Source organism: Dermacentor silvarum, chromosome 7, assembly GCF_013339745.2.
Source record: "Dermacentor silvarum isolate Dsil-2018 chromosome 7, BIME_Dsil_1.4, whole genome shotgun sequence".
In the NCBI taxonomy this organism is placed as follows: domain Eukaryota; kingdom Metazoa; phylum Arthropoda; class Arachnida; order Ixodida; family Ixodidae; genus Dermacentor; species Dermacentor silvarum.
The window spans coordinates 19,596,128-19,616,851 of record NC_051160.1 but is presented as its reverse complement, the minus strand read 5'-3'; the positions used below and the strand labels follow the sequence as shown (position 1 = coordinate 19,616,851).

General features: G+C 50.2%; 1 protein-coding gene across 1 annotated transcript in view; it reads right to left on the bottom strand.

Annotated features, from left to right (window-relative positions):
* LOC119458680 (uncharacterized) overlaps positions 1–17,871 on the bottom strand; it is a 38,217-nt gene extending 20,346 nt beyond the window's left edge. Inside the window, exons 1-6 of the mRNA XM_037720543.1 lie at positions 17,769–17,871; positions 15,042–15,146; positions 12,777–12,845; positions 12,211–12,432; positions 11,242–11,421; positions 10,247–10,423 (exon numbers count right to left, since the gene is read on the bottom strand). Of these exons, the coding sequence (XP_037576471.1) occupies positions 10,247–10,423; positions 11,242–11,421; positions 12,211–12,432; positions 12,777–12,845; positions 15,042–15,146; positions 17,769–17,871 (856 nt within the window). The remainder of the gene's footprint in view (positions 1–10,246; positions 10,424–11,241; positions 11,422–12,210; positions 12,433–12,776; positions 12,846–15,041; positions 15,147–17,768) is intronic.
* Between the last annotated feature and the right edge of the window lie 2,853 nt (positions 17,872–20,724).

Below are 20,724 nucleotides of genomic sequence, written 5' to 3'. Positions count from 1 at the left end.
AGATGCCTCCGGCGCTTTTCACTTATCCGGTACGTCATTGATTACTGAGAAAATTCCGCAGAGGGCTCTCCAAATACGCGCAGCGTCAGGCGAGAGAAATGTTCCGAGTTGGTTAAAACGTCGCAGTTTCAATGGCGATAGCTAATTAGTGGACAGATATACGAAGTTAGGATAGTAGTTTTATCGGCTCTGTAAACTTGTAAACATAGACCTACTAACTAAAATGACAAGTATGGTGTCACGCGCGCACAAGCAAACATGAACACATGTCTCCCGATGACCGCGGAGTCTCGCTGTCAAAACGCTCGTATGAGGAAACGCGGCAGCAAGAGCGAGCGAATTGACCTTCGTGCAGCCGCTCGTATAAGCACGAACTAAGCCGCGAAAACACAGCGAAGGGCGGACTCCGGCCCCGTCGCAGATGGTTTTCAAGATACAGCGGCAGCCCGAAGTGAAACGCCCCCCCCCCCCTCCCTACCCTCCCCACTGAGCCTTGCGCGCAACGGAAGACGGCGCGTTTCCTCCATGCTTCCTTCCCTTGCGTACATGTGATTGAGCCTTGATGGCCAGATCACCCTCGCACGCTTTCACTCGCACATACAGCATACGGCGCGCGTCGACGATATTATCGCCCATGGACTTTATACGGAACCTCACGGTGACGGCGACGGCAGAAATGCGCCTGGAGTGTCCATATAATTGCTATCGCAATAAATATTCTGCGAGGTACTGAGGACATTACGCGCATCTAGTGATTCTAAAGCAAGAGTAAGAGCACGTTTCAGTGCACCGACAGCGTTGCACTGTTGGTGCACTGCGAAAAAAATTAGAAAGAGGGATAAGCATCAGCCCTACTGAGCGTCCTTAATGACTGTTCATCACTTCGTGCGAGTTAAAAACCTCTGAGAAGCGTTTTTAGCACAGAAACGTGAGGTCACTATGGGGTCACTCAGTTATACCGCTTCCTTAGTGTGATGATTCGAGTGAACACCCGAAAAAATCTACTGGCGGTCGATGTCCAGCACGCGGGTGCTTTGACCACTCTACGCAGCGTAACCGACCTTGATGGAATTCAGATGCGCTCCTCATATCTCTCTGGGATCTGATATAGTCATTGGCGTTATCTACGACGTCGACGTGGCCATCCTTAACCACGACTTGCCAATTCTTGTCAAGCCAGCTAATGACGAGGTCATTGTGGATGTTACTCGAATAGGCAGTTCACGCTGCGCGAAGAGTGCATTCAAGGGTAACCATCTACCCTCGCATGTTAAGGTGGGACACTTCAGACATGCTGTGCGGCCTTTCATACCGAAGCCTCTTCAATGCCGCAAATGCATGAAACTGGGGCACGTGAGCAGTGTCTGTGAAAACCAGGCAACATGCCCCCGCTGCGCCGAGCCCCACGATGCAGATAAATGTGGCGCCACTGTAATGAAGTGTTCTAACGGCAGTGGGTCACATGAGGCTTCATCGAAGAATTGCCCACATATTAAAAAGGAAACGGCAATCTTGAAAGAAATGGTGAGAGATCATTCAACTCACCGAGGAGCCACCGCTAAGATTAGGAGGCGACGTTCCCGTCGCCGACGTTCTTCAAGGAAGGCTGTTGCCTCTACGACGCGCTTGCCAGTTCCTATGACATATCCTCCTCCTCTGCCGCCCAAACCATACAATGCGGAAAGGACCACGAAGGACAAGGCCACTGAGAAGACATCTGCCGAATCTTGGCCGGCCCTACCAAAGCGACAGCAAACACCAACAGGATCGCGGCAAACTTCTGATGGACAACCCTCGGCGTCTACTGTCGCTGATTTGTCCGATCAGGACAGGCAAGTGACTGTAATGCTGCAGTCGCTGATTAATACAATGCGCATAATCCTGAACAAGCTACAAACACCTGCAGCTCGAAGTGCTCTGCAAATACTGGATGCCCTAAATCCAGTGCTTGCTAGCATCGTCTAAGCACCATGGCTCGACCAGTAGTCGCCTTCCGCACTGAAGTTAAAGGTGCGTCGATCTTCCAGTGGAATGCCAGAGTTCTCAGGACCCGCATAGCAGACTTTCGCCAATTCGTATTTAGAAATCGTTTCCCCATACTGGTCATATGCGAACCAAATACATCGACTCCACCCAGACTGTCTGGTTACGAACCTTTCGCCTCGTCCACATGCGGAGCATGCAGCAAAGTAATAGTCTACATCCGCACGGATCTTACGTATGTCGCTCACGCGGTAGAGCCACATGACTACAACCAATATGTCTGCCTGCATGTAAAAAAGAAGACTGGGTCATTTACACTTATTGGAGCCTACATATCCCCAGCGGGTCACTTTGATGGCAAAAGGCTCAAGAAAATATTACAAATGACCAATGGCCCCTGGGTTATCACAGGTGACTTTAACGCGCATCGCCAGCTATGGGGAAGCACTAAAATTGATCCCAGAGGCAGGAGTCTTGCCTCCTTTGCTGCCGACCATGATATGTGCTGTGTGAATGATGGCAGCCCTACTTTTCTGCGAGGCACGACCTATAGTAGCTGCTTAGACTTGACTTTGGTGTCACGGCGCTTCGCCTCGAGCGTCCAATGGTTTACTGACATAGAGACACACGGAAGCGACCATATTCCAACATACATCAAGATTAGTGAAGTTGAGCAAAGCTCCTCTACAGTCTTGCGTACAGTTGAGTGGCCAAGGTTTAAGGAACATATGGATGACGCATGTCGGCAAGGCCTTTCACACAATATAGAAGATGAAATCGCGGACGCAATGAAAGCATTCATGTGCTCGCTCACAAGGTCAGCAAGGCGAACATACTTCGACACAGAACTGGAGAGGCTGCGTGCGGAACGCCGACAGGCGGAAAGAAGGTATCGGCGCACGAAATCCGTTCTAGACCTGAGGGCTTCACGACGCATACAAAAGAAAGTTCAGCGTCGTATGGATAAATTAGAAGAAAAGCGATGGAAAACTTTCTGTCAGACGCTTGATCCCCGCAAATCGCTCTCACATATATGGAGAACGGTTAGGGGTCTTCGCTCATGTTCGCATCAAATGAAGCCCTTTGCTGCTCTGGCCCTCTACCAACACCGCTCGCAGTTTGAAGTGGCTGAAGAGTTCTGTGTGCGGGTTGCTGGATCCGTGATCATCCCTACTGACGCGGCACTGAATGGCGTCCCTGAGGCACGTGTATCAGAAATGAACGTGTCATTTTCACCTGAAGAGCTCGACGCTGCGTCAGCGACCTGCAGGCGTTCTTCGTCACCAGGACCAGATGGCATCACGTACGCTGCCCTATGCCACCTTGGACATTAAGCACGTAGTGAGCTGCTCAACTACTACAATGAGTCTTGGCGAAACGGCGTTGTTCCTAAACATTGGAAATCGAGTCGCTTGATCCCCATTCTGAAACCTGGAAAGTCTCCGCTTGATTTATCATCATATCGTCCGATTGCGCTTTCGAGCTGCGTCGGCAAAGTGATGGAAAGAATGATTCTTGCTCGCTTAGAATGGTACCTCGAGCGATTCAACATCTATCCGGATGTCATGGCTGGCTTTCGTCGAGGTCGCTCGTCCATCCACAATGTTATTGACCTCGTTACCTGGGTCCAAGAACAGAAAATCCTCAAGCGCCTACCAGTTGCACTTTTTCTCGATGTCAAAGGAGCATACGACAACGTCGCCCATGAGGCCATACTGAACTCACTTGAGGCTGTGGGAGTTGGTGGCCGGATGTATCAATGGATTCGGGACTATTTGACCGAGAGGAGTTTTTTTACAGACTGAAGACGGCCCAACTTCGGAACATTATATCTGCCGTGGTGTGCCACAGGGTGGAGTGTTGAGCCCTATATTGTTCAACCTAGTCTTAGTGGGACTTGTGGAGTATTTACCGCGGACAGTTCATGTCTCTATATACGCCGACGACATTTGCATCTGGGCCTCTGCAGTGACTCGGCCTCAGGTGCGGGCCAGGCTTCAGCGGGCGGCAACCATGACGGCGTCTTATCTACAAGAACAAGGCCTCAGTGTGTCTACAGAAAAGTGCGCATTGGTTGGCTTTACGCGCAAACAAATGTCCCTGTATCCTGTTTCAATCAACGGTCAAGCTGTGTCCTATGTTAAGACACATCGCTTTCTGGGTGTCATCATCGACCGCAACCTCTCGTGGACTCCTCACTGCGTCTACCTGAAGAAGAAGTTAATTGGTATTGCTCAGGTATTTAAATTTCTCTGCGGGAAAAACTGGGGTGCACCAGTCCATTCTATGCTGCAGCTGTACAGGGTACTGTTCCTGGGACTCCTTCGTTACAGTTTGCCAGTTTTATCAAATACATGCAAGACGAACATTCGCGCTCTGGAGAGCATACAAGGTCAAGCCCTACGCACGTGTTGAGGGCTGCCTCGGTGCACCTCAACAACAGCAACAATAGCCATCGCGAGAGACCATACGATCCAGACACACGTAGCTGCCGACTCCCTCAGAGCGCACATTCATCATCTGTCAAGGATCCCCGACCATCACTTAGCTTCCCTACCAGCGGAGAGACCTCAAGCGACCTTTTAAAAAGTGATTAGCGGCCACCAAGACTGGATACCGTCATCTTTTACACCGGCGGCGAAGCCTTCATCTCCCCTGTGGTGCCTGCAACAGCCTCAAGTGAATTTTACTATTCCCGGAATCACCAAGAAGGCCAATCATCCATCGCTGGCTCTGAAGCAACTGACGCTCCTATTAATGCACCAGATATATCATGACTACATACATATATATACCGACGGTTCGACCTCACTTTCCAGCTCAACTGCCGCATTCGTCGTTCCAGCCAAGCAAGTTGCAGTTAAATTCAAATTATCGCATATGACTACATCTACGTCGGCAGAACTTGCAGCCCTCCATGCAGCTGTGACCTACGTCAAACAAGAGCCGGCACAGGAAATGGGTCATATTCTGTGACTCTAAGGCAGCCCTTCACAGTATCAAGTCAGCCTTACATCACAGAACTTACGAGCAGATGATATCCGACATCATGGAAGTACATAACCATGCTCTGGAAACAGGACACATCATAGTGTTCCAGTGAATTCCTGCTCACTGTGGCATCATCGGCAACGACATTGCTGACAGGGCTGCCCGATCTGCTCACGAAGACACCCAGACGCGTACAATACCTTTGGCGAGGACGGACATTGCCAGGGAACTTCGTCTGCTTGCACGCAAAAAGTCACAAGCTTTATGGAGTTCAAGTGCCTTCAATTACCGATTGTACAAGTTGGACCCCTTGCTGCGTCTACAATTGCCATCTAGCCTTTCCCGCGGCGAAACAACCTTGCTGTGCCGCTTGTGGCTGGGAGTGGCGTTCACGAACGCTTACTCCTTCCGTATGGGAATAGCCGAGAGCCCGATGTGCGACTCCTGTATGTGTGAGGAAACCATCGAGTACCTATTGTGTACCTGTCCTCTCTACGACGTGCAACGCCTCTCTCTCAGGACCACTTTAAACCGACTGGACTCGAGACCCTTCTCTGAGTCAAAGATACTCGGACCGTGGCTACACCCGTCACTGGCACAAAAAGCGATGCGTGCATTAGTGCAGTATTTGAAGTGCACCGGTTTAAGAGACCGCCTATAGTGTCCCTGTACATCGGCCCACGTGTACTCAGTACTCATTCTCTCCCTATTTTATTCTTTCTATTCCCCCTTTCCCTCACCCCTAGTGCAGGGTAGCAAACCGGACGCTCTTCTGGTTGACCTCCCTGCCTTTCCTCTCCTTGCTCTCTCTCTTGAGCATTACAATTATTGCGCAGAATATATTCCCTCTCTGTCACATTTATTTGATTGGCCGCATGAATAACAGTGGTTTGATCCGGCTTGAAGAGCTTTTCTTTTTTTTTTTTTAGAGTCGAGCCGGAATTACCTATTTTTTCCAAATCAGAACTAACCGAATGAAAAAAAAAACAACAAAATAGTAAGAAGAAAAACACCATTCCGCTCTGATTAAGCATATCGAAATGGCTTCAGAGCTACAGGACGCGGAGTCATCTTCTAGCGCGATGTCCGCGTCTTCTAGCGCTAAAACGATTTCGCAAAGCATAAGCAACGCGTCGAAATCACCCCTTCATTAAGCATACTGTACAGCAGGCTATACATGACGTAATGTTCTATTTCTCGCCTGTTTTTTTTTTTTCTTTTTAACAGGTCTTGCGTTTTTTTTAACATTCCTCAATCATTGCAGCTTATTTTTGACGATTGAGAAACCCGGCCCTTTGTCCCGCACAGATCTGGTTCTGCCGGCACAAGATTCAGCTATAAATGCACTCGTCGACTCTAGCACTAACCTCTGCGGTGTGAAAAAAAAAAACAAATAATGCAAGACAGCACGATAGCTTGGCATCCTCTTATTTGGCAGCTTCACAAAACTTTGGAAAAGGCGCAGCACAACCTACACCTTCTAAGGGTGAATATTGGCGCAGCCATTGCGATCAGTGCACACATGTCAGCATACGTATTCTCCCCCCGCTTCGCTCCACTTTTCCATCGCCTTCTCCCCGCGTAAACGACTTAGCAGGCGTCGTGGTCAGCGCCACGGGCACGAACGTTGTTAAAGGGCCGAGGAGAGAGTTAGGACTCACTTATGCGCAGCACGAAACGAGCATAAAGGCACCGAACAAAACTGGGGTCGAGTCTGCGGCCCTGCTTTCGCTTCATGGGCGTACAAATAGTCCGAGAGACGCTCCAGGCCGAAACGGGGGCGGCGAGCACTTACGCCGCCTGTCGCAATATACGCGCTACGCTCAAACTCCTGCGGGATATCGCGCGTGCATGCCTCACGAAAACGCGAGCGCCTGGTGGATAAGCACACTTACCAGTGCTGTTTTGGGGAGGACGTAATTATTTCGATTGGACAGCGAGCAGGCGCGAGCAGAATCTCGCCTTCCACCTGCGTAATAGCAATGTCCCTTCCTTCTGTATAATAGCAAGGTCAGTGTTGTTTGAAATTGGTGACTGCGCTACTGCGCCACTTGCCCACGCCTACGAAGCGGTAGTCCGACACCGTTTTCTGGATCGTTAGCTAAAGTCTAGTGAGGGCGAAGCGGGCACCCCTTCACGACAGGAAAGTTTTGAGCGCGGAACTTTGAACTGGAAAAACTAGCAATCAATGTGTGGGTGTGTGGTTGCAACGAGTGCCAACCGCATCGTGTGGGACATAACGGCGCCTCATGTCCTTAATATATATATATATATATATATATATATATATATATATATATATATTGTTACGGGCCGCCTCCTTGCATTAAGGAAGAAGACGATCGCCGAAAAAACGCGGCGCGTGTTCAGCCATCTTGGCCTTCGCTGCCAAGAATCCCTGTACATAAATACTGTTCCTTTTTTATCCATTTGACGCCCCGTCACACATTGGTGGAAGGTGCGGGGTATTCTCGCCAGACGACGGAGCTCCGAAGCGGTCGGCGCTTCGGTGCGACCACCATAGCACACCAACCGGAATCTGCTTCTGCGCTGCGGACACAGATTGTAGTAGTCCAACCCCGAGACCCCGGAACGTTCAACGGCACCGATGGTATCGACGTTGAGGAATGGCTCACGCTATACGAACGGGTGAGCGACTCCAACCACTGGGACTTGACAGTCATGCTGGCCAATGTGGTGTTTTATCTCAGTGAAACGGCGAAGTTATGGTATGACAATCACGAGGCCGACTTTGGGAGCTGGGATACATTTGTAGCGCCCACCGACGCCGCAGCGCGGAGCGCTTTGTTCGGCGCTCTCAGCCGGTGCCTTGGCGCCGGCTATCAAAGAAAGAAAAAAATAAAGAAGCGCAGCGCGTGCTCGAAGCGCAAGCTCGGCACGCGCAGTGTCGTTCTGAAAGCCAGCCACGCTGGTCGTCGCAGCCCCGTCGCTCGGCTCGCCGCCTTCGCCCTTCTGAGTAGGGACGACGGCACGGCTCGTACAGCCGCCGTCACGTCCCTCCTACATTGGTGACCCGGGAGAACGCGCGTTCCACCGAGCGACACGCTGCCATGGCTCACTGGCCGGAGCCGCAGTTCGACCCACCACTGCCGCCGTTCTCGTCCAGCTACGTCGGCGCATGGTTCGCTCAGTTCGAGGCGGCTCTGGAGCTTAACCACATCTGGATCCAGGAGTTCAAGCACGCGGTACTCCTCGACGTCCTGCCGCTTGCTCTCCAGCTCCACCTCGGCGTTCCATCGCCTGGCCCGCGCCCGTACGACGAACTGCGGCAGCGCGTGCTCGACTTCTTCGGCGCTGTCTACCACCCTCTTCCAGAGGTAGACCGCGCGGTGCGCGCGTCATCTCTGCCAGCGCCCTCACCGCCAGCACCAGCCGCGTCTGCTCCTGCGCCCGTTAGCCACCATCAGGCACCATCGACTTGCCCCGATACCGTCTCGGCGACCACCCGATGCGCTACCGCACAGTCCCCGGCCTCCGGCTCTCTCCAGGGGTCTCTTTCGTGTGAGTACGCGCACAATGTTGTCGCCGAGGGTATCGTCACGACCATGACACCGGCCTCGTCATCGCCTTTCTCGCCCCCAACGATGGCAGGCGATAGTGGAGACATCGCCGACCCAACGCCGGCTACCGTGCCGCACGCCATTGGGTCTGTCTCCAACGCCATCGCTCCTGCAACAACGGCACCGGACCCTTCCACGCGGTCTGCTGAGCCGGTCTCCGAGGCGGCGCGCGAGCTCGGTACCGCGCCGATCCCACTGCCTCCGACTCTGCCGGCTACCACCTCCGCGGACACGGGTCACGACCTTCAGCGACCCTCACTGCATCCCACGTCAGGCGTCCTCAACGAACCACCGGACGCTCCTGCAGGCCTTGACCCCCCTTTGCCCGGTCAGCTCGTGGCTCACTCGCAACGTATTCCGTCGCTGTGTACCCCGCCAGGCTGCGCCGCGTCCACCTGCACTGCTCGCGTCGTGGTCCGCCCAGCACTTCAACTCCATCGGTCGTGCGCGCACCCTACGCACCACGTAACGGTGCGGCACGTAATATGCCGCCGACAACGCTCGCGCGGGTACCGCCGGCGTACCATTCGCCTCACAGGCCTCCCCGTTCCTCCTTCAAGACGCACGGGCCGATCACTATATCGTCGGTTGGACGCGCCCCTCCCAACAGCGTCCGTTCAGCGAGTCACTCGACCCTTGCGGAGCTCCCAGTGCCGCCCGCCTGAGTAGTGGTGGCGACCTGATGCCTTCATGTTGACGACTTGGACTGACCCCGGACTCTTTTCACGCTTGTTCTTGGTTCGCCATTTCGACGTTCCGTCTGGGCGGGGGGCCCTGTAGCGCCCAACGACGCCGCAGCGCGGGGCGCTTCGTTCGGCGCTCTCAGCTGGTGCCTTGGCGCCAGCTGTCGAAGGAGAAAATAAAAGAAGCGCAGCGCGTGCTCGAAGCGCAAGCTCGGCACGCGCAGTGTCGTTCCAAAAGCCAGCCACGCTGGTCGTCGCAGCCCCGTCGCTCGGCTCGCCGCCTTCGCCCTTCTGACCAGGGCGAGCCTTTCTAACTCTCTTTAGAGATCCTTAAGCTATACGAAGCCATTGAGTTATCAGCGCGCGCACTGGAGCCCTCCCCTCTGTGTGTGTCTGAATTGCTCCTGCAGACAAGACAGTACAAAGGGGTGTGTGTCATGCTCCTCCAGCGAAACAAAGGCAGATAATATGCCTCGTTTGACACTTCGGCATACATCACGCGTTGGAAGTATGCGGAGGAGGAATGGAGACGACGCCGCCAGGTTATTAACACGCGTCACGCGTCCGGAGTAAGCGAAGGAGTGGAGACGTTAGCTACCAGGACAAGAAACATGCTCGTTATCGGTGTTAGTTGAGCCGTAGCAAAAAATAAATAAAAAGAAAGAAAGAAGAGAAAGAGTCTGGCAAGTCTTTATAAAATACAGAACGCTGGAACCTGTTGGAAACCTGATAGATGCGTTTCCTGGAACGACGACAGTCATGTCAATATAATTGATTGATTGATTGATTGATTGATTGATTGATTGATTGATCATATAAACGTCCGCATTCTAATGTTTACAGATTTCTCCAAATATCGAAATGTTTCCAACCAATTCCAGTAACCGGAGCAGCGATGTTTTTGCGGTGCGTAGTCTCCGACTTATTCTAATGGTTTGTTTTTTGGTTTGTTTCCCATTTTCACTGGCATGCGGTGGCTCGTCCGTACACGTATATACACATACTCACCACCGCAGGCCTGCACGCAGGCATCCTCGCTCTCGAAGCGGTTCCTGCCGACCAGGCACCCCGTCTCGTCATTGTCTAGAGGCTGGCACTTGCCTTGGCTGTAGTAGTACTGGTACACCTTGTCGGCCGTGGTACACAGCCGAAACCGCGGTTCGTCGCACTTGTGCCCCGAGGCGGCTGCGTTGGCGAGCGCGTAGGCGCATTGAAATCAGCGAACACGTTTTCACTCGTTCGAGTCATTGTAAACTCGACGAGAAAGCGAAGTTCTCGCAGGTTCAAACCTGTAGGCCGCTATTGCCTTGTTTGGCTACAAATGGCTCTGAGCTGAACGCAACCATAAACTGTTCGCATAAAACTGCGTCTAAACGGACACGTGATAAGCAAGTACCGGTTTCCTTTGCCCAAAGTGCCGCTGACGTAACGGTTTTTGTATTTGTATCGCCGCTTCAGCTGCACGTTGACAAACACGGTAGCGCTAGCCAGGCGAAGATCCTGCTCGCCACGAAGTGTTTTCTTTTGCTGTATGCGAAGCGATATTGCGGTGCCATCTAGTTATTCAAGAATGCACTCAGTGAATGAATTTTGTTTCCTCCCAGATTCGTTGCAGACATTTGCCTATTTTCCCGTCTTTTTTTTTAACTTTTTGCGTGATCAGACGTATAAGGCTCAAGAGGCCTCTGCCCAGAATATGCCCATCCTTTTAAGTACTAAGCACGAATTGCTATCGCTGCGAAACTTTTCGTGATTACACATCACGGAGGCACATATGACACACAAGAGGCTTCAGACAAGACGATTGACGAACCAGTGCAAACACTGCGTATAATTTGTGAACACATGTAAGACGCACGGCCTATGTTCGCCAAGTCTCTATGGGCGACAGTGAACTTACGTTAGTATTCCCCTATAAGGAGCTTCCACAATTAGTGACAACCCCAATCGCTCACTCAAAATCGCTCACGATTCTGTGAGATCAGCCCAAGTGAAGCGCCCACCTTTGCACTTCGAGTCGCAGTGGCTGTAGACGCTGAAGCGATCCTCGTTGACGGGGCAGTGCGTGTGCTGCAACCACTCGGCGCAGAAGAAGCCGCCGTACGAAGACTCGGCCACGTAGAAGGCCCGCTCCCGGAACGACTCGAAGTCGCAAGTCACCACGGTCACGTTGGAGCACGACGCTGAAAAAGCACAACAGAGAGCATGTCCGGCATACGTATTGCAGTTTACGGAACAACAGAACACCGGAGACGCCGATGGCAGCAGCAGCAGCACTACTAGTGACATTTTGGCATTTCACAGAGGCTCAGAAACGTTTACGTGTTTCATGCTGTTCTCGCCTAAGAATAATTTTTTTCCAGAGCACTATACCTTTATAATTATGCTGTTTCTTACGACCTTACGCCGGCAGCTGAGTGAAATATAGGCCCGGCAATTTGATAATGTTTAGAAGAGCTATGAATTGGGCTAGTTGGTGTGCATTCATTTTTTGTTGCGCTCCCGTGTTTCACATCGTGTCCGCTTCATATCCAGTGTCCGTTTCGTCCCTGTGGCGTCCTACTGTACTTAGCCCAAGAAAAAATGAGTTTAATAATGGTTTTTGTATGCTCTGGTTGAACTCAATGTCCCGAGATGACGCCACCATCGCTACTGCTCACGTTGGCGTCTAGTCTGTATCGTAAAATACAGTGAACTTATGCACAAGCTAACACATACACCGTAAACGTGTCTCCCCAGCTGCCCCTAAATACTTTATAGTTGGCGTCATGGCAATAGAATGATTACATAAAATAATGTTATGCACATATAGCTAAATCATTGCGTACAAGAAATCAAAAAACATTATCGACTGAGATACCCAACTTGTCGCCGTGCGTTATCTATATTCAGAGAAATATCTGAAGGAATCCGACGTAAAAATAAAAGACATGGCGGTAAAGTTCGCGAACTAATCGCTTGCATTTGCTCACCGGGTGGACGCCATCGTGGCGCGGTACTCTTGGCGACGGGTGTGGCTGTGCCGAAGGGCCACAGGAACCGCCTCATCAGACCTCGGGTTCCGGCCGTCGAGCTGTTGGTCGAAGCCGTGGTGACGGCGGCCGTGTGACCGGCCTCGACCTTACTGGGCCTCGCGGCACCCGGAGAACTGCCGGCACTCGTCGCTGTCGCAGCCATGTTGACGCTGACGCCACCTGCCGGAACGTGGGTTTAAATGCCCCATTCGGCCGGGCTCGATTTCAGGGTAACCCGCGAAACTCGGAAGGTCACAAAACAAAATTAAAAAAAAACTCAATGGCCATTTAAGGTAAAGGCGAGAGAAATGCGTTAGCATTATGTCGCCCCTCTTCGACGTTCCGGAGCCATGACTTTAAGCCGCGTTCACCACAGCGTTCACCAAAGTGTTGTTCAAGAGCTCACTCGACACGCGTCCAGCCTCTTTCAGGTTTGAATTGGAGAATTGGAGGCGGTGGTCTGTCAGTTGCACTATATATATATGAAAAAAAGAAGAAAAGAGAGAAACCTAAGGCCAGCTTACTGCGTAGGACTGCAGGGGCTATCACTTCGGGCGTGATCTCCGCCGGGGCGAAGATCATTTGGCGCACGCCTGTACGGAGAAATAGAGAGGGAAGGTGCAATAATTCATATTTTATAATGTATGCCGAGCGTGTATCATGCCCGGCATGATCAATGTACTCGTTATGACCCACATTGCGTTATTAATCCATTTGCAGCGACTCTTAAAATCGGACGCAGACTTTAGCACCACGCGATGCCACACGCTCTGCAGTTTAGTCATTTATAGCGGATTTGCCTTGTAGCGCTCTGGAGCTGGTATATGCCTTGAAAGAGAAAATCGTCATCCAACTGATCTGTAGCACGAAATTACAAAAGACCGGTTTCTCACAAAGTCTAGCAGTTGAAGAAAAGTTCGCTTGGTCTGGAGATCGCACCCGGGACCAATGCCTTTCCGGGGCGGTCGCTGTATATACCATCCAAGCTAACCAGGAGGCTAGCTGCATGACCGCAGAGCGAGGCCGAATTAATGGACAACTCGCGGCACTACGAATATTGAATATGGCATGGCCTCCGAGATCGGCCGGAAGCCGGCAGGCTATGAATATGACCATCTCTGAAGCTATGGATATGGCAAATAAGTTCAGCGGAAGCCAGTAAGATGGAGGCAGGTTTATGAAAGGAAAAAGTGTCATTCCTTATCAACGGTATGCCTTGCTGCTACCTCTGATGAGTGGAACGTGGGTCGGGGCTCACAAACGAGAACCAGCTTCAATTCGACTCGACACGCCATCGGCGCTCCATGTGCGGCTGCCGAAGAAATGTCTCCCCTAGACGCATTGCGCAGACAGCTTTTGCAGCGTAATCGCGGAGGTAATCGCGAAATTGTGCGCGCATGCGCGTCTGATAACAGATAACATTGCGCTAGATGTGCGTGTACAATTGGCGTGATGCGGTTTCCTGAAACTCGCAAACTGTTTGAAGAGTCCAGCAAGCATCTACACGGAAGTTTGCTTGATTCCTGCAGTTTTATTTACAACACACCTTTGCATTTTCTTCTAGGAATTGTTTGAACGTCACCGACGTACATGCACGCCTAATCTCTTTGCACTAAGGTTCTAGCGACAACTGCAAAAAAATCATGCAAATATTTTTGGACTTGTCTTAGTAGAACGGTTGTTAGACACAAAATCAAAAGATATAGGGACCCGTGCTCTATAACTTTGAACGTCTTACTTTTTATGAATACGCTGATGTCCCACACGCTTAAAACGATTCCAGCTGCAGGTGTGTAGAACCATTTTCCGGATAATAAGAGTAAGTACAGGTATGAGGAAAGTTCCGAATAACAGTATACGTATATAGCTGTTTCCTGGGAGTGCAGTTCCACGTATGGGTGGGTATTTCTGTGGGTATCCAAAGAGAAAGCGGTTCAGAAATAAGGAACGCCGATCCAAAAATATTGCATTTTTATTGTGTACAACGCCATTCTATTTAGCTAAGTGAAGAAAAAAATGTTCATCCACACTACGGTAGCGCGAAACTACAAAGAAAACCTTTTAGAAGTCCGGGTTTCCTTCGAGTTTCCTTTGTATCCATACCCAGGAATTTTGGACATTGCCCCTGCGGCCTTTACTCTCGAACTTCGCCGCAATGCACCAGCGTAACTCGATGCGCAGCATTTAAAAATAAATGATATTTCAGAAGGCCGCCAGAATTTCAACAACTTTTAGTTAGCAACGTCGAGAGGGTACGGCCCTTTAATAAAATGCGTATTTAGGGCACTTAATCGTGATATGCACGCTGAGTTGTAGCAGTGTTCTATAGCTGACCAAAATTCCGCTATAACGCGGCCCATACGGTACGACTAAGTGCCATAAATGCACGTTAATAAAAGGGCATACCCTTTCGACGTTGCTAACTGAAAGTTGTTGAAATTCGGGGTGGCCTTCTGAAACATGTTTTTTCTCTTTCTTTTTTTTTTCTTTTTTAGAATGCTGCCCATTGAGCTAGGCTGGAGCCCTGATGTGGAGTTAGACGTACGGCTAAGCCAAGGGGGCAATGCCCGAAATTCTAGCACATATGTTTGTTGTGCTGCAGCCCTTTCATGAACCTTCCTTCATCTTGCGCGCTTCTGCAAAACTAATTTTTCATATTTTCTTGTCACAGCTGGACGTTGAACGATATATGAGGGTGGCAGCGCTCAACCGGGACAGAACAGCTACGCCACGAAGCTACTCTCGAAAGCTGACGCTGTTAAAAAAATGTCGCGATAGGCCGCACTCACCAGCGGTCTTGTACTCAAAGAGCACCAGGCCGATCACGAGCACGGCGAGGAACACGTAGAAGACGCCGGGAAACAGCCAGCCCAGGCAGCGGTTACCTTCCTCGCCTGCGAGGCAGTGAGGCGGCGCAGGATGAGACGAGAGAAATTCAAACTTCATAGGTGCTGACGTATTTTGCGGAATACTTTTTATTGCGATAGCAATTTTATTAGGTTGCTATTTGGGCCTGTTGGTGTGTCATTAGTGCGCCTTGGTGTGCCATTTGCGCTGCGTGTGTGTGTATCTTCGTTCCTCACTTCTGTCCACGCCTATTAACGAGCAATTTCATGGACACTCCAGGCAAATTACCGCCGCCGTCGTCGGCGTCGCCGTGAGGTTTCGCATAAAGTACGATACGATCGCGGTCGCGCTCAGTATGATGTAGGAGTGAGGGCAAGTGTGCGAGGGTGAGCCTAGAAGGACGGTGGCTTTATCTCGCGCCCGCAAGGGGGGTGGCTGGAGAAGCGGGGAGATGTGCGCGCGCTAGGAGGGCGCAGAATGACGTAAAATTATTATAGCTTCACAATGTGGAAAAATCTGATATTTTGCCGTCCAAAAACTCGTTATACTTTCGCACCACTACAAGAACTATAAAATACTCTTATCGCCATTAAACTCAAACTAGTCGCTTTACAGCCAGTTTCTGCATTTGGTCTTCTGTCTGAAAGCTGTTGCCTTCTAATACTTACAATTTGAGCTTTATTGGTTCTGTATTATGTGCTAATTCTCTCCACGTGTATAAATGTATGTATGGTTGCTCAGCTATTGCCCCATTGCTTCTTATTATATTCCAGTGCAATTCTTTATTATTCTGATATTTTGATCTAATTGTATTATTTGTTAGCTTCCAATTTACGACTACACAGTTAGCGCACTTATTTTTTATGCGCAGCTACCGGCACAATTCCGAACTACGGGACCTCCTCCTCCATTGTACTTTGCTGCAACAAACATCACATGCGAATAAAGCTATTCTTCAAAAAAAGTCGCAGTTTCGCCCGAAAGGCGAAGCATTGATTGCGATAGCAAATTATTGGACAGCTATACAAAGCAAGGATAGTAGTTTTATAGGCCGTATGAACTTGTAAACATAGGCACATTAACTAAATCAACAAGCATGGTCTCACGCTTGCACAAGTAAATATGAATGCATCGCACTCGATGACCGCGGAAACTCGTTGTCAAAACGCTGGAATGAGTCAGCACGGCAGCAGCAGCGAGCGAATTCAGCTTCGTGCCGGCGCTCGCATCAACGCGATCTTACCCGCGAAAACATAGAGAGGGCGGACTCTGCCCCCACCGCCGATGGCTTTCAAGATACAGCCGCACGGGTGGGCGCTCGCGGCGCAAAAGGCGCCCCGCCCTCCACCCCAGAGCCTGCCCGCCCGGCGGGAGCGCGCGGCCGCAGTAAAGCGCGGCCCCTCCACCTCTATACCCTCCCTCTGGAGCGCTTGCGCGCTACTGGAAGACTGCGCGCTTCCTTCCCGCTTCCCAGTTCCCGCCCTTGCGTGCGGGAGCCGTGATTGCCGGCTCACCGTCGCATGCTTTCACTTGCGCATACAGCATACGGCGCGCGGCGACGATTTTATCGTCCTTGGACTTTATACGGAACCTCACGGCGACGGCGACAGCAGGAATGCGCTTGGGGTGTCCCTATAATTTCTGTCGCAATAAAACACGAATTTTGTGACGTTTGAGGCGCCATCTCGTGAACGCAAGTAGCACAAGTTCACTTCGAAGACAGGTAACGCGTGGAAGATATAAAATTAAAATGGAAGATATAAAATTTAGGACGCCGCAGAAAGGCAAGAATAAATGACCTTAGATCCATGCGTCACTCCCTCAATCCTTCTATTCCATCCGTGCCGTCGACCTACCCTTATCCTACAAATTCGTTCCTAGTGTATACGCTTTGCAAGCTCACCGACTGCTACTCGTAAATTGTAATATGTACCATAAAGTAATTAATTAAGAGGTTAATTAGTGAATTTTCTGCTAAATAGTGGAATATGTATTTCGATTTCTCGTGCTGCTAATGTCCGCCTCTTCGAATAATCTAGCTCAATGACAAGATATATGCCATCTGCCACAGGCAATCTTTAAAAACTCCGGAGAACTTAAAAATTATCTCCCCAGAACTACTACATAATCACACGGCACCGAAGCGGCGGACAGCACGGACGAAGAGCCGTTTCAAGTAAGGTTGTATTCATTCATTCATTCATTCATTCATTCATTCATTCATTCATTCATTCATTCATTCATTCATTCATTCATTCATTTATACCGTAGTACGTTTCGCCCCTCAACTCTACACCTCGACTCAAAAAAAGTGGATGCCAGTGCCGCTTCTCGACAGAAGTAGTCACTGCGTTTCTTTGATACTCCACGGCAATTCTTGGAAAACGTAGTGCCTTCTTCGGTAGAAAGGTGTCGCTGAGTTCCACTCAGTGGAGTGGACGAAGAGCTTCGAGTCAAAGATCGTTTAAATAATACGAGGGTAAGTACACAAAGGAAGCAAAGAAATGAGAACGGAAGGAAGGAACGCAGGAGGAACGGCTTGCCTACCTTTATAATCCTCAAACAAGTTGGAAATATGTCTTCAGTGAGCGTAGATTTTGAAATTCCCAGTTAGCTGCCTTGGTCGCTGTTCTTACGAAACGCGCATTGCTCGTACGCTGTCCGCTCACCCTCACTGCCCTCGGCGACCGAGGTGTCCTGGTAGGACGTGGTGCTGCTAGCCTCCAGCGTCGCTGTGCTCTCGCTGAAGGTCGTGGCTGTCGAGTCGTCCATGACTGCAGGGCTGATCACACGCGTCTGCAACGACGGAGAGGCGAAGGCAGGCGCCCGGTGCCACTTCTTCTTTCTCGCGCGCGGTCCGTGGTGCGTTGTACTCACGCGGCCGAGACCACAGCCGAGGCGAATGCGTCCCAAACGAGTGGTAAAAAAATTCGCCATGCGGCCAAGCCATCACTAGTATTATTTCAAGACAAGCTTGATGATGTCCTTTACCATGAAGTATCAGCGACACCATCATTGTTGTTTTCTTTAACTACCTTAGCAATCTGGCCATTATGGACGCCTTTCTTACTGTTCAAGTTTTTATTAGTTAGCACGAGTTAAGTCGTAGGCTCGGTTTGAGCGGTGAATTAAATTTTATGCGTAAGTGTCAAATGACCCATTGAGCAAAATGCAGGTCCACTAACGTGAAACCCGGGGAAGTGCGAAGCATGCAGTGATGCAACGCTAATGGGCTCATACTGCCTTAAGCAATGGCTCATAACCCCGTAAACGCTGTCTCACCATTACGACGACAGACTTATCCAAACAAACACATTCCCAAACCTACAGAGATACAGCAAAATATACCCACAAACATATCGTGGCGACACACGCCCTACACTCTTTCACATCTCGTGGGGGTACGGGGGCAAACCTGAACACTTAAAGACGCCTAGCACGTCATTTGAGCGGTGGGAGGTACAGCTGACCGGTGATACCCTGGCGGGACAAGAAGCTCTCGTCCAGCAAGTACGTCGAGTAGCCATGGCCAGTGGAGTCCTGGAATGAGGACACCACCCACTCGTCCTCAAGATCAACGACGTCGATGGTCGAAATAAATGTTTGTTTTTTCTCTCTCTCTCACTACGACAAAAGAGAAGTGAAATTCTACGCTAGAATGATAAGCGGCAACGCAGACGACGACGACGAACGCGGGAGCAGTGGCACAAGCGCGTGCCGAGCGCGAGCCGCTTGCTTAGCGTGACTAAGACGACGACAAGAGACGCCGACAGCCAGGGCGCATAAGGTGCTTCGCACCTAAAAAAGGATACGCGTCGGCGCCTGCTGTTTTGGGCGCCCTGCGAAGAATTTGAGCAAGGGACGAGAAGAAGATGTCGGTATGCGCTCGAGCTCGAGACCCAGGGCCGATGTTATTTTATTCAAAATTTCTATTTTCCTGAACCCTCGTACCGCCCGATTCATGGCCGATCCACCAGAGAGTGTTGCGCAAGTTCACTGAGGAACAACCATTCGAATCTATCGGAAGCCATCTGCTCGTAATAAATGCCACCCTGTCCTTTTCAAGCCCACGTGACAAAACTGGTCCGAGGTGCGGGGTACTGATCCCCGTGCCTCTCGCAATATATTATGACAATATTATGTGAACTATTTCCCGAGCTTTATGTGTCTATTCATGTTTATACCAGTGGTACTCGACCACCATTATTTCTATTAATTTTGTATTGTCACCTGCCAGTGGCCCCTTGGCCCTATCATGCTGTTTTAAGCAGCAATCTTGCCAAGGAAGCAACTAAGAAATGCATGTATGGTGGAAAGTAAAATTGAATCGAATTGAAATAAATTTCGGCAGAACTCACTTCACGATTAATGTCGACGTTAATGGGATTAGCATCGTTAATGGGCCCCGACCCCGACGGTGATCCCGACGGAGCCAGGGCTCACACATTCCAACCTGGAAGGTTCTAGGGTAAAAAAAAAAAGAATTAAAAAAAGAAAGATACCACACAAGGAAGCAACAGCTTGTCTTTATGGCCTCCCCGTTGATACAACTTGGCGGGGAAAAAGGTGAGGGGGCAAACTTAGAAACACCCCGGATAGTGCATGATGTACCTAAGAATGCTAATCGTAATAAAACCAGAATTTCCTTCAGGTGAAGAGAAGTCACGGTGCTTTGACTCCCCAAAGGGCACACAGGAGCTATGAGGGACGCCGTTATAACTTCAACGTCCTGGGGATCTTTAACGTTCCCCTAAATCTTAGTACGTAAGCGTTTTTCGATTCCAATCCAAAGTGGAATGTGACCGCCGTTGCTTAGCGTAGAATCCGCGTCTTCGTGTTCAGCAAAGGAACACAATTGACAATGAACCATAACGTTGCGCTGCTAAGCACGAGGTCGTGAGATCCTGGCAGCGACGGCCGCATTTCACTGGGGGCGAAATGGGAAAAGGCCCGTGTAACATGCATTGGGCGTGCACGTTAAAGAACCTCAGGTGGTCAAAATTGTTCCAGAGTCCTCCCACTACGGCGTGTCTCTTATTCATATCGTAGTGTTGTCATGCGTAAGGCCACGCCACTCTTTTTTTATGTGACTGAGAGACGCCTTAGCAAGAGCGGAAGGAGTCTCCAGAATACAAGTATTTTCTGCCACGAGGGCGACATTAAAGACCACAAGAAAATGTATACTAAATGTGGCAAACAGTTATCTCAAAGCTATCATTTTGTTCATTTTGCGGGAGAAGATTGATTGTTAGCGGAATAATAGAAAGCCAAAGTAACCTTCATTGAATTTGACGCCGAAACGTCAGAACCATTAATTGCGTAACTGCGGTGGGGTGGATTTTAAGATATCTCCTAGTATTCTGCCAAACAAGCGTTTCTGCATTCCACCTCGTAGGAATGCAGCTCAGCCGCAGCCCGGAATCGAACCTAAAACCTCATCCTGATCAGCATATCGATACTGTCGAACCCGGATATATCAAACCCACATATAGAGAATTATTGTGTATAACGAACAGAAGTAAAATCCTCCTGAACATTCTTGCCATAAAATTGTTCTTTTACACATTTAATTACCTATATACCGAACTTTACTGTGATCCCCTTTAGATTCGATATATCCGGGTT